Here is a 14,088-nt window from a genome sequence, read left to right as displayed (position 1 = left end):
CCAGAGGCTGGTAACTTAGCTGGAGAGACAGACAGGTAGACAGACATTCATGGAGCATTTAAGAGCATCACAGTAAGTGATGCTGGAGGCGGCGAGAGTAGGGAAAGAATCACGTGGGCTGGGGGGGGGGGGCTGGAGAAATTAGGCTAGGGCTTGAAGAATGGGAGTGACACGGACGGGTGGAGAAGTGGGTGTAAGGCAGAGGGAACAGATGTGGAGAGGTGGGAGTGAGCATGGTGTGATGAGGGCAAGGAAGGACACCCTCTGTGGAGATGGGAAGAGAGGGAGGAATGCAGTCTTACAGGGAAATGGGAGAAAATAGAATCCTTGGGGGACATCTGGCTTGGGGTCCCAGCTCCCTGGATTGTGGGATTCTTTCTGGGGCTGGGGCTAATGGAAGTGGTGGGGTTGGGGGGGCTCTCTGGCAGACTGCCCGCCTGGAGAGAGGTGGCAGCGGGTGGAACCGGGGGAACCCGGCCTGTGTGAGAAGACTTGTCAGGCAATGTATGCTGAGGAGCCGCTTCAGAGCAACTGCAGTGTGGGGCAGACCGAGGGCTGCATCTGCCAGAGTGGGCATTTCCGCAACCAGGCAGGCACCTGTGTCACGGCTGCCCTCTGCGAGTGCTGGCACCATGGGAACTTCTACTTGGTGAGATGCCCCTTCTAACCCCCAGAAATGCCATTCCTCCCACTTGGCTCTGCCAGCTTCCACTCTGACCCAATTTCGCTTTTTTCCTCTTCCCCATGTCCCTGAACATGGGGATAGGCTCTTCAACCCAAAAGCAGGGGGCTTGTTATCTGATTTGAAAGCATCCCTGGGAAGTCCTATCTCCTTCCCACCCTAGCATACGGCTCCCTTACCCAGACACCAGAACCTCTTCTTTCTGCCCTTTGGGACATCTCACTTTGACCTATTTGGGAGGTCCCAGTTGGAACCAAGTGAACAAGAGTATTTTGGAGAGAAATTTTTAGGATGGAAAGGTGCTCACTGCCCAATTATTTTCTTCCTTTCAGCCTGGGGCTGAATGGCAGGATGACTGTGAGTGGTGCAGGTGCATCAATGGGAGAAGCTTTTGTACCCGGAGTTGTCCCCCCCTCACCTGTGCTCAGGTGCGTCACCTCCCTGTGTCAGGGAGGGCCCGCTGCTCTCCCTTCTTGCTCCACCTCTGAAGGAGCTAATGTGGGGAAGGGACAAGCCACAAGTGGGGGCAAGTCCAGGATGTGGGGTTCCCTCGCAGGGTTGCTGGGCAGGCAGTGAGTGGGATTCTTTCCCATGTTGGGTCTCTGATTATTCCTGCAGGGTGAGATGAAAGTACAGAAGCCAGACAGCTGCTGCCCCGTGTGTCAGCAGGAGGCATTAGGTATGGTGAGCATTGCCTCCCTGCTCTGCCCCCCCCACCTTTTTGCCAGATTCTTCAGTGCCCTAAACCCCATGGTCCTTTCTGAATTGTCTCAGCTCTTCCTATTCTCATGAGAAATCCTAGAAAAAAAAACAGGGCCTACTTCATGGTCCCTGAGCAGTCCTTAGCCCTGGTCCCTCCTCTGCTGACACTTCTTGTCTGTAGGCCTGGTCTAGGTGTCCCAGCTCTGACCCCTTCTAACACTTTGATGTCCCTCAGGGTAAGAACAGTCAAGTTTCTGCCTTTCTACATCTTGCTCCATTCCTTACCCCAAATCCCCTCTTCCTACCTTCCCTCATTCTATCCCCATTGCCTGCTTCCCTCCCTGCAGAGGAGCCATCAGTCTCCTGCAAGCACCTCACTGAGCTTCGAAATATCACCAAGGGCTCCTGCTACCTGCACCAGGTGGAGGTGAGCTACTGTAGTGGGCACTGTCCTTCCAGCACTAACGTCATACCTGAGGTGAGTGGGGGATCGCCCTTAAAGGGGGAGGAAGGGAAGGTGGGATGCTAGGAGAAGGAGGACTGAACATAGTCAAGGGGAGGCTGAAAAAATGGGTTCCCTCTTGTCACTGAGAGAAAGTGTCATGTGAGGCAGGAGGACTGATGGAATGGAGTCAACAAGTTTTACTAATTACAGCTGCCCTACTCTGGGCTGGAACTGAGGGTAATACAATAAGAGAAGGTTCTGTTTTCCTGGAAAATTGAAGGGAACAAAAAGATAAGCTATGAAACAGTTAGAGATAAACAGTGCTAACAAAAAAAGTAATTTGGCTTCGGTTGAGGCAGGAGGATTGGCCTAAATCCTATTCAGCTCACTGTTTCTTCTATTATAATCTTTCTGAAACCAAAATAAATGATTGCTGGCAACCACCTACTCAGGAGAGCTATTTTAGAGTATAGCCTTCTATATATACCTTTTTGCCATTATTATCTTCCCAAATCAATAGACTTTCTCCCCTTCCTAACACATCCATCCTGGAGATGAATTTTGAAGACATTTATTAGCAATTAATGGAAAGAGATAAAAGTTTACAATCTCTGGAGAGTTAGAGATACCTGCCACAAAATCCAAGTAATTTTAGCCAAAGTTCCCTTTTGATATTACCCATGAATATCTAGGGCAAGTTTAGATGGACAAGGAATTAACATTCTTTACTTACAGTGCGAGAATCTGGGTTCCATGCTTCACAGTGCAACTATCTCTTTGGGAGCAAACCCATAGGTTTTTTCCCTCAGTTTGACACAGATCTAGTTGCTTTTTTTCTTCCCAAGAACATCTCCATGAAGTTTGGTTTTGTCTACTTGTCCCCAGAAAAGAATTTATGGTGTACCACATTAATATAGTTTCTTTTGTTTACTCTTTCAGAGTGATGACTGTGACATTCTTCCTCTTTTTCTTCCCCATGAAAAATTATCTACCCTCCCCAAAGGAAAACACTTATAGGTTTACAATATCACATATATATCATATATTCAATCATATCCATCTTTCATTTGTAAGATGAGGGGCTTGAATTTGATGATATAAAGATAGTTTTCAATATTCACTCTTGCAAAACCTTGTGTTCCAAATTTTTTCTCCCTCCCTCCCCACCTTCCTCTAGACAGCAAGTAATCCAAATATAGGTTAAACATGTGCAATTCTTCTAAACATATTTCCACATTTATCATTGCTGCACAAGAAAAATCAAATCAAAAGGGCAAAAAAGGAAAAAGAAAAAAACAAGCAAGCTAACAACAATAAAAAGGTGACCCCATAGTCCTCTCTCTGGATTCAGATGACTCTCTCCATCACAAGTCCATTGGAATTGGCCTGAATCACCTCATTGTTGAAAAGAGTCAAGTCCATCACAATTGATCATAACATAATCTTCTTGTTGCTGTGTACAGTGTTCTCTAGGTTCTACTCACTTCACTCAACATCAGTTCATGTAAGTCTTTTCAGGTTTTTCTGAAATCATCCTGCCGATCTTTTCTTATAGAACAATAACATTACATGACATTCTTATATCATAACTTATTCAGTCATTCCCCATCTGATGGGAATCCACTTGGTTTTCAGTTCCTTGTGGGGCATAAGATTTAGGGCTGAAAATATCTTGAGAAATCATTTAGTCTTAAAGATTCTTAATTTGGGATCTGTGCACTCATTTTTGTCATATTTTGATAATTTTATTTCAATATAATGATTTTTGTAAACCTTATATATTTTATTTTATCTATTTAAAAATGTTATTGTAAAAGGGCATCCATAAGCTTCATTAGACTGCCAAAAGGGTTCAGCACACAAGAAAGGCTAAGAACCTCTTTCTATTCCAGTCCAACCTACTCCTTTGATTATTAACAATTTAAAATCCACTACAGTTTTGCCTTTTGTTTTTACATCACAATTGTTTCAACTGCTCGCCTCCATCTAGATTGAACAGTCCTTGGTGACAAAGAAAAGCCACCAATAGAATGACCATCTAGCTCATATTTTGCTTTAGCAGGAACCCATCTCACTGGAGTAAGGGAAGAGAGTTACATTTCATTATAATGCTCTGTGGGATCTTCATTCATTCTCTTGACTTTCCAGAAAGAAAACAGATCTACGGAGATTATGTGACTTTTTCAAGGTCATTCAGCTAAAAAATAACAGAGCTGGATTTGAATTTAGGACCTTTTATTCCAAATCTGGTACCCTTTCTGTTATATGTGGTGGAGTTGGAAAACTCCAGGAGACTCAAACTAAATTGTTCTAGGGCTTAATTGTCTTCTAAGATGAACAATACTATATGATCATTCCTCTTTTCTTATTCTTTCTTGAGTTTGAAGTATGACTTCAGCTTGTTTGGGAAAATCTCTTCCTTTAGACTCTTGCTATTCAGTTGTATGAGACTATCTGTGACCCTGTGGACCATAGCTTGTCAATTCTGTCCATGGGATTTTCTTGGCAAAGATCATGACCATTTCTTTCTCCAGTGGAGTAAGACAAACAGGATTTAATCCCTCTTTGACGTGCCCAGAATCACACAACTAGTGAGTATATAATTGATAATATTCTAATTTGATAAATGATATAGCAAATTTGATAAATAATAAATTAATCAATAAATTTGATAATACAGAATTAGGTTATTAACAAAATGATCATGGCAACATTTGTGAAACAGATGTTGCCATCCAAAAGTAGAATGCGTTGCCTTTAGAGGAAGTGGGTTTCTCTCTCATTGGAAGTCTTTCAGCAAAGGCTGCATCTTTTTTTTTTTTTTTTTTTGAGGTTGGGGTTAAGTGACTTGACCAGGGTCACACAGCTAGGAAGTGTTAAGTGTCTGAGACCAAATTTGAACTCGGGTCCTCCTGAATTCAGGGCTGGTGCTCTATCCACTGTGCTACCTAGCTGCCCCAAAGGCTGGATCTTCTTGTTCAATTGTTTCACTCCCTCTTCAATTCTTTGTGACCCCATTGAGGTTTTCTTGCAGAAGATAGTAGAGTGGTTTGTCATTTGTTTGTGTCAGTGGTTTGTTCATTTTACAGTCGAGGAAATTGAGGCAAACAGGATTAAGTGACTTGCCTTGAGTCATGCTGCTAGGATCTGATGCTGGATTTGAACTCAGGTCCTTCTGATTTCAAGTCCAGCCCTTTATTGTACCATCTAGCTGCCCATAAAGTGGATAGCCACTTGTCAGACTTATCAAGAGGATTCTTGGGTTGAAATGGATGATTTTTGATATTCTGTGACTATGTAGTTGGCTGCCAGGTTCTGTAGAGCCTATAGTTAGAGTCAGAGAGCTGGACTTGGCATAAGGAAAATCTGAGCTGAATTCTGCCTATTAACATTAACTCTCACCTCTTAAGTCACAACCTCAATGTCCTCATCTCTAACATGGAAATACCCACCTTATAGGACAGGTTTAAATGATATGTGTATAAAATACTTTGTAAATCTTAAAGTACTAATTAAATGTCACTGATCCAACATGACTAATGTGGAAAAATGTTTAACATGATTGTACATGTATAATCTGTATTAAATTGTTTGCTGTCTTAGGGAGCAAGGAGGAAGAAAAGTTTGGAACTTAAAATCTTACAGTAATGGATGTTGAAAACTATCTTTACATGTAATTGAAAAAAATACTATTAAATGTGGGGGGAAAATCAGTGTTCCCTCCTTCCATAATCATCCCTCTTGTCTCAGGTTAACAGCTAGCTCCTTGAGTGTTCTGATAGAGAGACAAGTATTGCCCTATGGACTAACCTTCCCCAAGTGACTTTATCACTTAAAGATATGGCAAAATTTATATGCAAAAAAATCCCCAGAAGTGTGTGGGTAAATACTTTAGTAATTTCACAATTTTCTTCCCAATTAGACTATAAGCCTTTGGAGAACTGGACTATTGATCTCTTCTAACCTTGTCTCTCCCTAAGCTCAAAGCTAGGTACATAAAAAGATGATCAATTAATTGAATATTAGTGTAGGTTGTAGTAATCAGGAGATGTTGCAGAGGAAAGTACATTTTTTTTCTGTTGTTTCCCCTCTCTGCCTGGCTAAACATGCCAATGGAGAGTCAAAATTGGAAGGAGACTGCTACTCCAGGCTTTTGGATTTCACTTTTTGATAGTGAGGGGTCTTATAATGGTGGGAAGATGGCATAGGGGAGATACTGAGAGGTCTGGCAAGGCAACACCTTTATCCAGTCCCTTGCCCTTTCTGACAAAGCCACCCTCCTCTCACACCTAGGAGCCGTACCTGCTGAGGGTGTGTGACTGCTGCAGCTACCTGCTGGACCCTGTGAACCCTGTCCGCATCCTGAGTCTGCATTGCCCTGGGGGTGACACAGAGCCGGTGGTACTTCCCGTCATACACAGCTGCCAGTGCAGTGCCTGCCAGGGTGAGCCCAAAGAGTATTTGTGGGTGGGTTTTTAATGGGGAGTGCCTGGGCTAGATGGTCCTTCCTGTCTTCCCAGGAGAGATGCCCAGTGGGCTAGAACTAGGGCTGAAGAGTACAAGTGCAGGGTCGATTCTGGTCAGTTTTTAGGGAGATCTTCCTTATTTACCCCTAGCTACCCTCTCCCCTCATCATCAAACAAGCAAAGCCTCTCTGCCCACTCTATTATCCCCTTCTCTGCCCAGATTCATTCCTGCCCCAGCCAAACTGGATTACCTCGCCCCTTGCCTCCTTCTTTTATACATCTTTCTCTTTTCTTGGGTCTCATTCACAGGAGGGGATTTATCAAAGCGCTGATTGGTAACACACTTAACTCCACAATACGACGTGTATCATTTGGAACAGAGCTCATTTCAAATCAAGAAAAAATATATTCACAAAGCTTAGCTGAAGGAATATACTTTGTCAGAATGTGTTTCTGTAATTTGGGGTTTGGAAAAATATAGTCTGATAGATCACCCCTCTTTGTTCATAAAGCCCCAACAGGCCTATATTATATATATATGCAACACAAATGGTCCTGGGGGCTGCAGAACAAGGGTAGCCTATTCCCTAATAAAGCAAATGTGCCAGTACTTTTGTGTGTGGAATCTCTGTCTGAGGGTTCAGGGAAAGGAGGTGGTAGATTTTTGCATCAGACAGGACCATGGGACAGGAGAACAAAAAGGATGGTGTTCTTTAAACCCATAATCCACTGCTAATTATGTCATCTCAGCTAAGTTAGCTGTAATTTATTCTCTTTATTCATCTGTGAAATGAAAAAAATGGTAACGAGCATTTATTAAGTGCCTACTATGTGCCAGGCACTTTATAAATAGCTCCTTGAATCTTTACAAGAATCTCTGGCAGGTAGGTAGATGCCATTATAATCCCCATTTTACACTTGGAAAACTGAAGCAGCAGTGGTTGAGTGATTTTACTTACAGGGTGGGTAAGTACAATTATGATCCCTATTTTACATTTGGGGAAAATAAGGCAGAAAAGTGCCTGCTTGGTGCTTAAGTGCTTAGTGACCTGGCCAATGTCTGAGGTCAGATTTGAACTCAGGAGTATCCTATCTACTGAAACACCCTACCCAACCTTGCTGTCTAGGAGGTAACATGGTAGAGTGGAAAGTCCATTAGACTTAGAGAAGAGGAAGAAGGCACTAGTCCAAGCTCTGCTCTTCCAAGCTCTGATTTTGGCTGAGTACTTCACCCTGCTGACCTACCAACAACATGAGGTTTTCTAAAATCTTCTAACTGCAAAATGTTCTCTAAACTACCTCCACCTGGGACCCTTCTACCTCCCATTAACCCAGAAAAGAGAGGCCCATCCATCTGCTCTGCCCAGTGGCCCCTTCTTCCAACAACTCCCCCTCCCTTAGGTTGGTGCCCTTGTGGCAGCTCTGTCCTAACCCTAACCCTCCAGTGAAAGTTAGTCCTAGAGAGCTATAGTGGCCACAGGCAGACCAGTCCCAAAGCAAGCACCAACAAGGAGCCAGGTTTTGGGGGATGACAGGAAATAGAAACAGTGTCAAAGTCAGAATCAACAGAAAGAAATATTTTCAGTAGTAAACGTGTGATTTTGAAGACTCCTTGGCGAATTAGTTGTGCATGGTCTTTTTGATCAAAGAACACAGATTTTTATCCAACTCATTTTTTTTATGTATTGTCTTTCTTACTTTCATTTCTCTACCCCAGTTATGGTTTGCAATTAAATTTTTTGTATTCAATCCTGTAATAGATCTTATTTCAAATATAAAGGAAGTTTAAGGAATAATCATAGATTTATATGGAGATCTTAGGGGCTTTTAGTTCCATCTCCTTATTTGACAGGTACAGAAACAGGCCCAATGTCATACAGGTTTGATGATAGAAGTAATATAAATATAATAAACATAAATAATTAAAACATGGAGAACAAGATAGCATATCACACTGTATATGACTGAGAAGTATGGGAAGCCAGCCCTAAAATCTAGGGTTAACTTGCTGAGCCAGGAAACCTTTGCATAATTCAGTCCTGCCACTAATTAGTTCTATGACCTTGGGCAAAACATATAACTTCTCTGAGTTAGTTCCATCAGTTCATGTAAGTCTTCCCAGATTTTTATGAAATCTGTCTGCTCATCATTTCTTACAGCACGATAGTATTCCATTACATATCACAACTTATTCATTCATTTCCCAATTGATAGGCAACCTCAAAATTTTCAGTTCTTTGACTTTACAAAAAAGTTGCTATAAACATTTTTGTATATGTGGGGTTCTTTCCCCCTTTTTATGATCTCTTTGGAATATAGACCTAATAGTGGTATTGTTGGATCAAAGGGTATACGCAGTTTTATAGTCCTTTAGGTATAGTTCCAAATTGCTCTCCAAAATGGTTGGATCAGTTCACAACTCCACCGAAAGTGGATTAATATTCTAATTTTCTCACATCTTTTCTAACATTTATCATTTTCCTTTTCTGTCATATTCAACTAACCCATTTCTTTCAAATAATTAATTCAACCAAGTTAAAATTAATTCCATATTTATTAATTGGCATTTAACATCACTTCTGGACACAGAGATTTTTAAAAAGAGCCTTGCTTTGAAGGAATTGAGAGAGATTAATCTTGATTCAGTTGGCCTGAGAAGGTAGAATTAGGAGCAATTTAACAAGCATTTTATCCAGCACTGACAATGGGCTGGGGTACTTTGGTGGGCTCCAAGATATAAAGTCAGAGACCAGTCTTTGTCCTCAAGGAATTTACATTCTACTTTTTGGAGGTGGGATTGGGTGGATGGGAGCAACATGTATAAGAGTAATTAAATCAAAATAAATAACAGGGTAATTAAGGGCACCTCCCATGAAGCTGGGCACTCATGCTCTGATTTTGTTAAGGATAGACTGCCCTGAGTTTGTGCTAAAGGATATGTGCTTTGGGGGCAATCCCTTATTGCTCCCTGGGACTAGGAAGGTGTATCAAAGATGATTGGCAATTGAGCCAGGAAGAGCTGTCCAATGTACAGAATGTGGGGAGAGGAGAAAGGCCCGATTGCTCTCTCAACTTCTTTGAGATCATCACTTTGGAGTTCTTGCAGCTTTCATCTGGATTTCCAGTTGTGGGGAGGGTTAGCAGAATTTTTCTATCTCATACTTCTGTGCCCATAGCAGCTAGGAGATCATAGCAATAAGGAATTGTGCTTTCCTAGGCAAGCCTGAGACTATACTTCAAGTCCCTGAATGTTTCTTGCGCTATATATTCTATTTCCCAACCATGAGTAACCAAAAAGTAATCTTGAGAGGTGGATGTTTCTAGTGTTAGCAGTTGCCTGATGAGTTCAATCAAACCAAGCCTCTGTGAACCTAGAAGTTCACACAGGTAGTAGGTGCCTTGAGCCATTGGTTACATAGAAAATATTTATGACTATGATATGTACACTACCCAATACAAAATTTTCAATAAAGAAGTCACCTGCAGATTTTTGCAAACAATTTTCTGTAATATATTACATTACTACAATTCTATAATTAGCTGAAAAGCACAGAGAACACAAGATCCTTCCTAATATATTGAATTTTAAAAGCTTTTGAAAAGAGCATCTCATGTTTATGTTAAGATCACACAAAATTCTTTGATAAATGCAACCACTGAGATAATTCTGTTTGGTAATCTAATGGATTATTGATGCCAAGTGAAATAAAAATTAAATTTATTTTTGGGTCTTTTTAGTCATATCTGAATCTTTGTGACTCTAAGCTGGGGTGGTTTGCCATTTCCTTTTCCAGTTCATTTTACAGATGAGGAAATTGAGGCAAAGAGGGTTAAGTAACTTGCCTATGGTCACACAGATGGTAACAGTCAAGCAGGAATTTAACTCAAGTCCTCTTGACTCTAGGATTAATACTTTATTCATTGCATGACCTAGCTGCTTGAATATTAAATAAGGAAACCAATGTTCTTTAAACTCATAAAGGATATCCTGGGTGGAGGGTAGGGAGAGGAAGGACAAATGAAAAAGGAATTACCATTTAGGTTGTGAAGCCATTCAGATATTACAATATTGTATTAATGCATTGATTGTTATCAAACCCAAGAAAATTGCAGGGGTTCTTCCATGATGAAATTGGCCTAACAATCTATATAGGAAAGACCAAATGGATTAAAAAATGCCTCTTGCCAAAACATGGCAAGTTGGATGTCTGTCCTTTTGGCTAATATGTCAGGACATAATACAGAACAACAGAATTAGGATCATTGTGTCTCAAAATTGGAAAGGCTCTCAAATGCCATCTAATTCAACCTGTGCCTGAATATTAATCCCCTCTACTTGATAAATGGTCATCCAGTCTTTGCTTGAAGATTTCCAGTGAAGGAGAAACCCACTATCTACTGAAGCAACTTTTTGGATCATTAGAATTGTTAGGAGCATCTAGGTGACACAGTAGTTAGACCTCCCAGTTTTTTAGAGTCAGGAAGATCTGAGTTCAAATGTAGCCTCAGACACTCACTAGCTGTGTGACTCTGGACAAGTCATTAACCCTGTTTGTCTCAGTTTCCTCATCTGCAAAATGAGCTGGAGAAGGAAATGGCAAACTGCTTTAGTATTTCTGCCAAGGAAAACCCTAGATGGGTTCACAAAGAGCTGTTAAATGACTGAACAACAATAAAAATAATTAGGAACATTTTTCTTGAGCTAAAATTTGTCTCTTTTTCTTTATTTTCATAATAATATTCACTCATTACTTCTGGTTTTGCTTTCTGGAAGTAAACCAAATAAATCTAATCTCTAAATACCCCCTAGTCTGTGAACCCGATCTTAGTGTGGTATAATTTTGAACACCTTTGGGACTCAAAGAGGGCAAAAAATTAACTTCTTATGGATATTCTCTAGTTGATCAACATCTTTTTACAAAAACAATTCCTAGAATTAAACTTACTACTTCAAATGAGTATGGTTAGGGCAAAGTACAGCTATCATTATTCCTTTCATAATGTACTCTAAGGCCACATTAACCTTTTTTGGATGCTTTATCACACTTTGACTCATTTTCAGCATTAAGTTCATTAAAATCTTTAAATCTTTTCCAGAACAGACAATTTTCAAATGAAAAAATTAAAACAAATTCTAGTCATGTGAAAAAGTGCTCTAAATCACTATTGATCAGAAAAGTTCAAATTAAGACAATCCTGAAGATGACAGGAAAAGATAAGATGAATGATGCAGGGGATGTGGGAAAACTGGGACACTAATATATTGTTGATGGAGTTTTAAACTGATCCAACCTTTCTGGAGAGCAATTTGAAACTATGTCCAAAGGGCTATCAAACTACAGATACCCTTTGATCCAGCAGTGTCTCTACTGAGTTTACATCCCAAAGAGATCATAAAAAAGGAAAAGGACCCACATGTACAAAAATGTTTGTAGTAATCCTTTTTGTAGTAACAAAAAATTAGAAAATGAATGGATGCCCATCAGTTGGGGAATGACTGAATAAACTATAGTGTATGAATGTTAATGAATATTATTATTCTGTAAGAAACAACTAGTAAGATGATTTCAGAGAGGCCTGGAGATTTTTACATGAACTGATGCTAAATGAAGTGAGTAGAACCAAGAGAACATTGTATACAAGAAGATTATACAATGATCAACCTTATGGATGTGTCTCTTTTCAACAGTGAGTTGATTCAGATCAGTTCCAATAAACTTGAAATGGAGAGAGCCATCTGCATCCAAAGAGAGAACTATGGGGACTGAGTGTGAATTACAACATAGCATTTTCATTTTTTTTTGTTGTTTGCTTAATTTTTGCTTTCTTTCTCACTATTTTTCCCTTTTTGAGCTGATTTTTCTTGTGCAGCATAATTGTGGAAATATGTATACAAGAATTGCACATGTTTAAACTGTATTGGATTATTTCCTGTCTAGGAAAAGGGGTGTGGAGAAGGGAGGGAGAAAAAAATTTGGAACATAAGATTTTTCAGGGGTGAATGTTGAAAATTATCTTTGCATGTATTTTGAAAATAAAACCTATCATTAAAAAACTTTTTTCAGAGGATTTTTTTTACCTAGTTATGCCTCTTGTGCCCTGTACTTTAAAAGTTATTTTTTGTGCCCAAGACAGACTTTATAGGGTAGCTATATTGCATATGGTATAGTGTGTGACAGAGCTAGAATCAGGAAGACTGCCTATCTCAGACACTTATTAGCTGTGTGATGTTGGGCAAATCATAGCCCCATTTGCCAGTTTCCTCATCTGTAAAATGAGGTAGAGAAGGAAATGGTGAATCACTCCAGTATATCTGCCAAGAAAACACCATATGGGGTCACAAAGAGTTGGATATGATTGAAAATGATTAAACAACAATGACTTTATATATATATATATATATATATATATATATATATATATATATATATATATATATATATATGTACACATTAAAAGAAGTCAAATTTGTGATTTCATAAGAATTTCCAAGGTGAGAATTCCTTCCCTCAACTGAGGCAGACAGAAGTGTTAAATTTTACAGAGTAGTCTGAGGCTCAAAGTGATTTATCCTTGGTGATACATCTAGTAAGTATCAGAGATAACATTTGGAGTCAAGGCTTTCTGATTTCAAAGCTAGTACTCTATACTATATATAGTACCTCTCTAATATATAGATGTGTTAATTCAGAAAACTAATTTTAAATTTAAATCTATTAGGTTTCATCTTATTAAATTCACCCAATATTCTAGTCTGTTGAGGTAATTTTGGATTAGGATTCTATCATGTGATGAATTAGCTATTTATTATTCCTGGCTTGGTATCATTTTCATTTCTGATAAGCATGCTGTTGTTGCCTTTTCCCCATTCATTGATAAAGAACCAAGGACAGCTCTCTGGAGTACTCTTATCTTCTGCTTGCTTCTACATCATTAATTATTACCCTTAAGGTTTGGTTATTCAACTAGTACCAAGCCAGTTTGTTTAGCCACTTCTCTCCACAGTTCCTATAAAGGTGATATGAAAGCTTTGGTCATATGCTTTGATGAAATTTGAGTATGTTTATGTTGTTTCTCTGATCTATTAGTCTAATAATTTACAAAAAAAGGAAATGAAATTAATATGATAAAACCAAGTCTTGATAAAGCCATTCTATTTGCGAACACTTGCTTTTTAAGAGGTTCACTAACTATTCCTTTATTAGCTTACCATGGAATTTTGTCAGTAACTAAAGTCAAGATCATTCCCTTATAGTTCAAAGACTCCATGCTTTTTTCTCTTTCAGAAAATCATGATAAACGTTGCCCTTCTCTATTCCTGCCAGCAGTTCTCATATCCTTTATGATTTATCACAGAACATGTATTTGTGGTTCAGCAATCATATCTGCTGTCATCTATGTAGGAAAGACTACATACATAGATGGACAATGAATTTGCCACCCAATTGAAAAAGAGTAACAGAACAGGGGAACGAGGAAGGAGGAAGAGAGGCATGTTATCTCTGTCCAAAAACCTTCTCGAACAAATATTTTCCTACTGCAGCTGCCTGGAACCACCTGTGGCATTGGAACATTATTGTCTTTGAAAATGATTAAAACATTGAAGGAGAAGTACATGATAGAGGCAAACAATGTGTTGTCTATTTCCAGAGATGATCTATGCAAGAGAAGTTCGTTAATTACATGGCCCACAATATTCTTGAATACCACCTGACCCAGGTTAAAATGTAATTGGAAACTGTTTCACAAAGTAAATACAAATATAATAAGACATACATAGCTTGAGGCTTGCA

At 39.5% G+C, this 14,088-nt stretch overlaps 1 protein-coding gene across 1 annotated transcript in view; it reads left to right on the top strand.

Annotated features, from left to right (window-relative positions):
* LOC141542885 (SCO-spondin-like) overlaps positions 1–6,924 on the top strand; it is an 83,996-nt gene extending 77,072 nt beyond the window's left edge. The window contains exons 100-105 of the mRNA XM_074267569.1: positions 429–649; positions 1,015–1,110; positions 1,301–1,361; positions 1,732–1,862; positions 6,123–6,273; positions 6,605–6,924. Of these exons, the coding sequence (XP_074123670.1) occupies positions 429–649; positions 1,015–1,110; positions 1,301–1,361; positions 1,732–1,862; positions 6,123–6,273; positions 6,605–6,627 (683 nt within the window). The 3' untranslated portion in view covers positions 6,628–6,924. The remainder of the gene's footprint in view (positions 1–428; positions 650–1,014; positions 1,111–1,300; positions 1,362–1,731; positions 1,863–6,122; positions 6,274–6,604) is intronic.
* The last annotated feature ends 7,164 nt before the right edge of the window (positions 6,925–14,088 follow it).

Source organism: Sminthopsis crassicaudata, chromosome 5 (genome assembly GCF_048593235.1).
Source record: "Sminthopsis crassicaudata isolate SCR6 chromosome 5, ASM4859323v1, whole genome shotgun sequence".
NCBI classification, from domain to species: domain Eukaryota; kingdom Metazoa; phylum Chordata; class Mammalia; order Dasyuromorphia; family Dasyuridae; genus Sminthopsis; species Sminthopsis crassicaudata.
The sequence above is the reverse complement of the archived record's forward strand: the minus strand, read 5'-3'. Positions and strand labels throughout refer to the sequence as shown.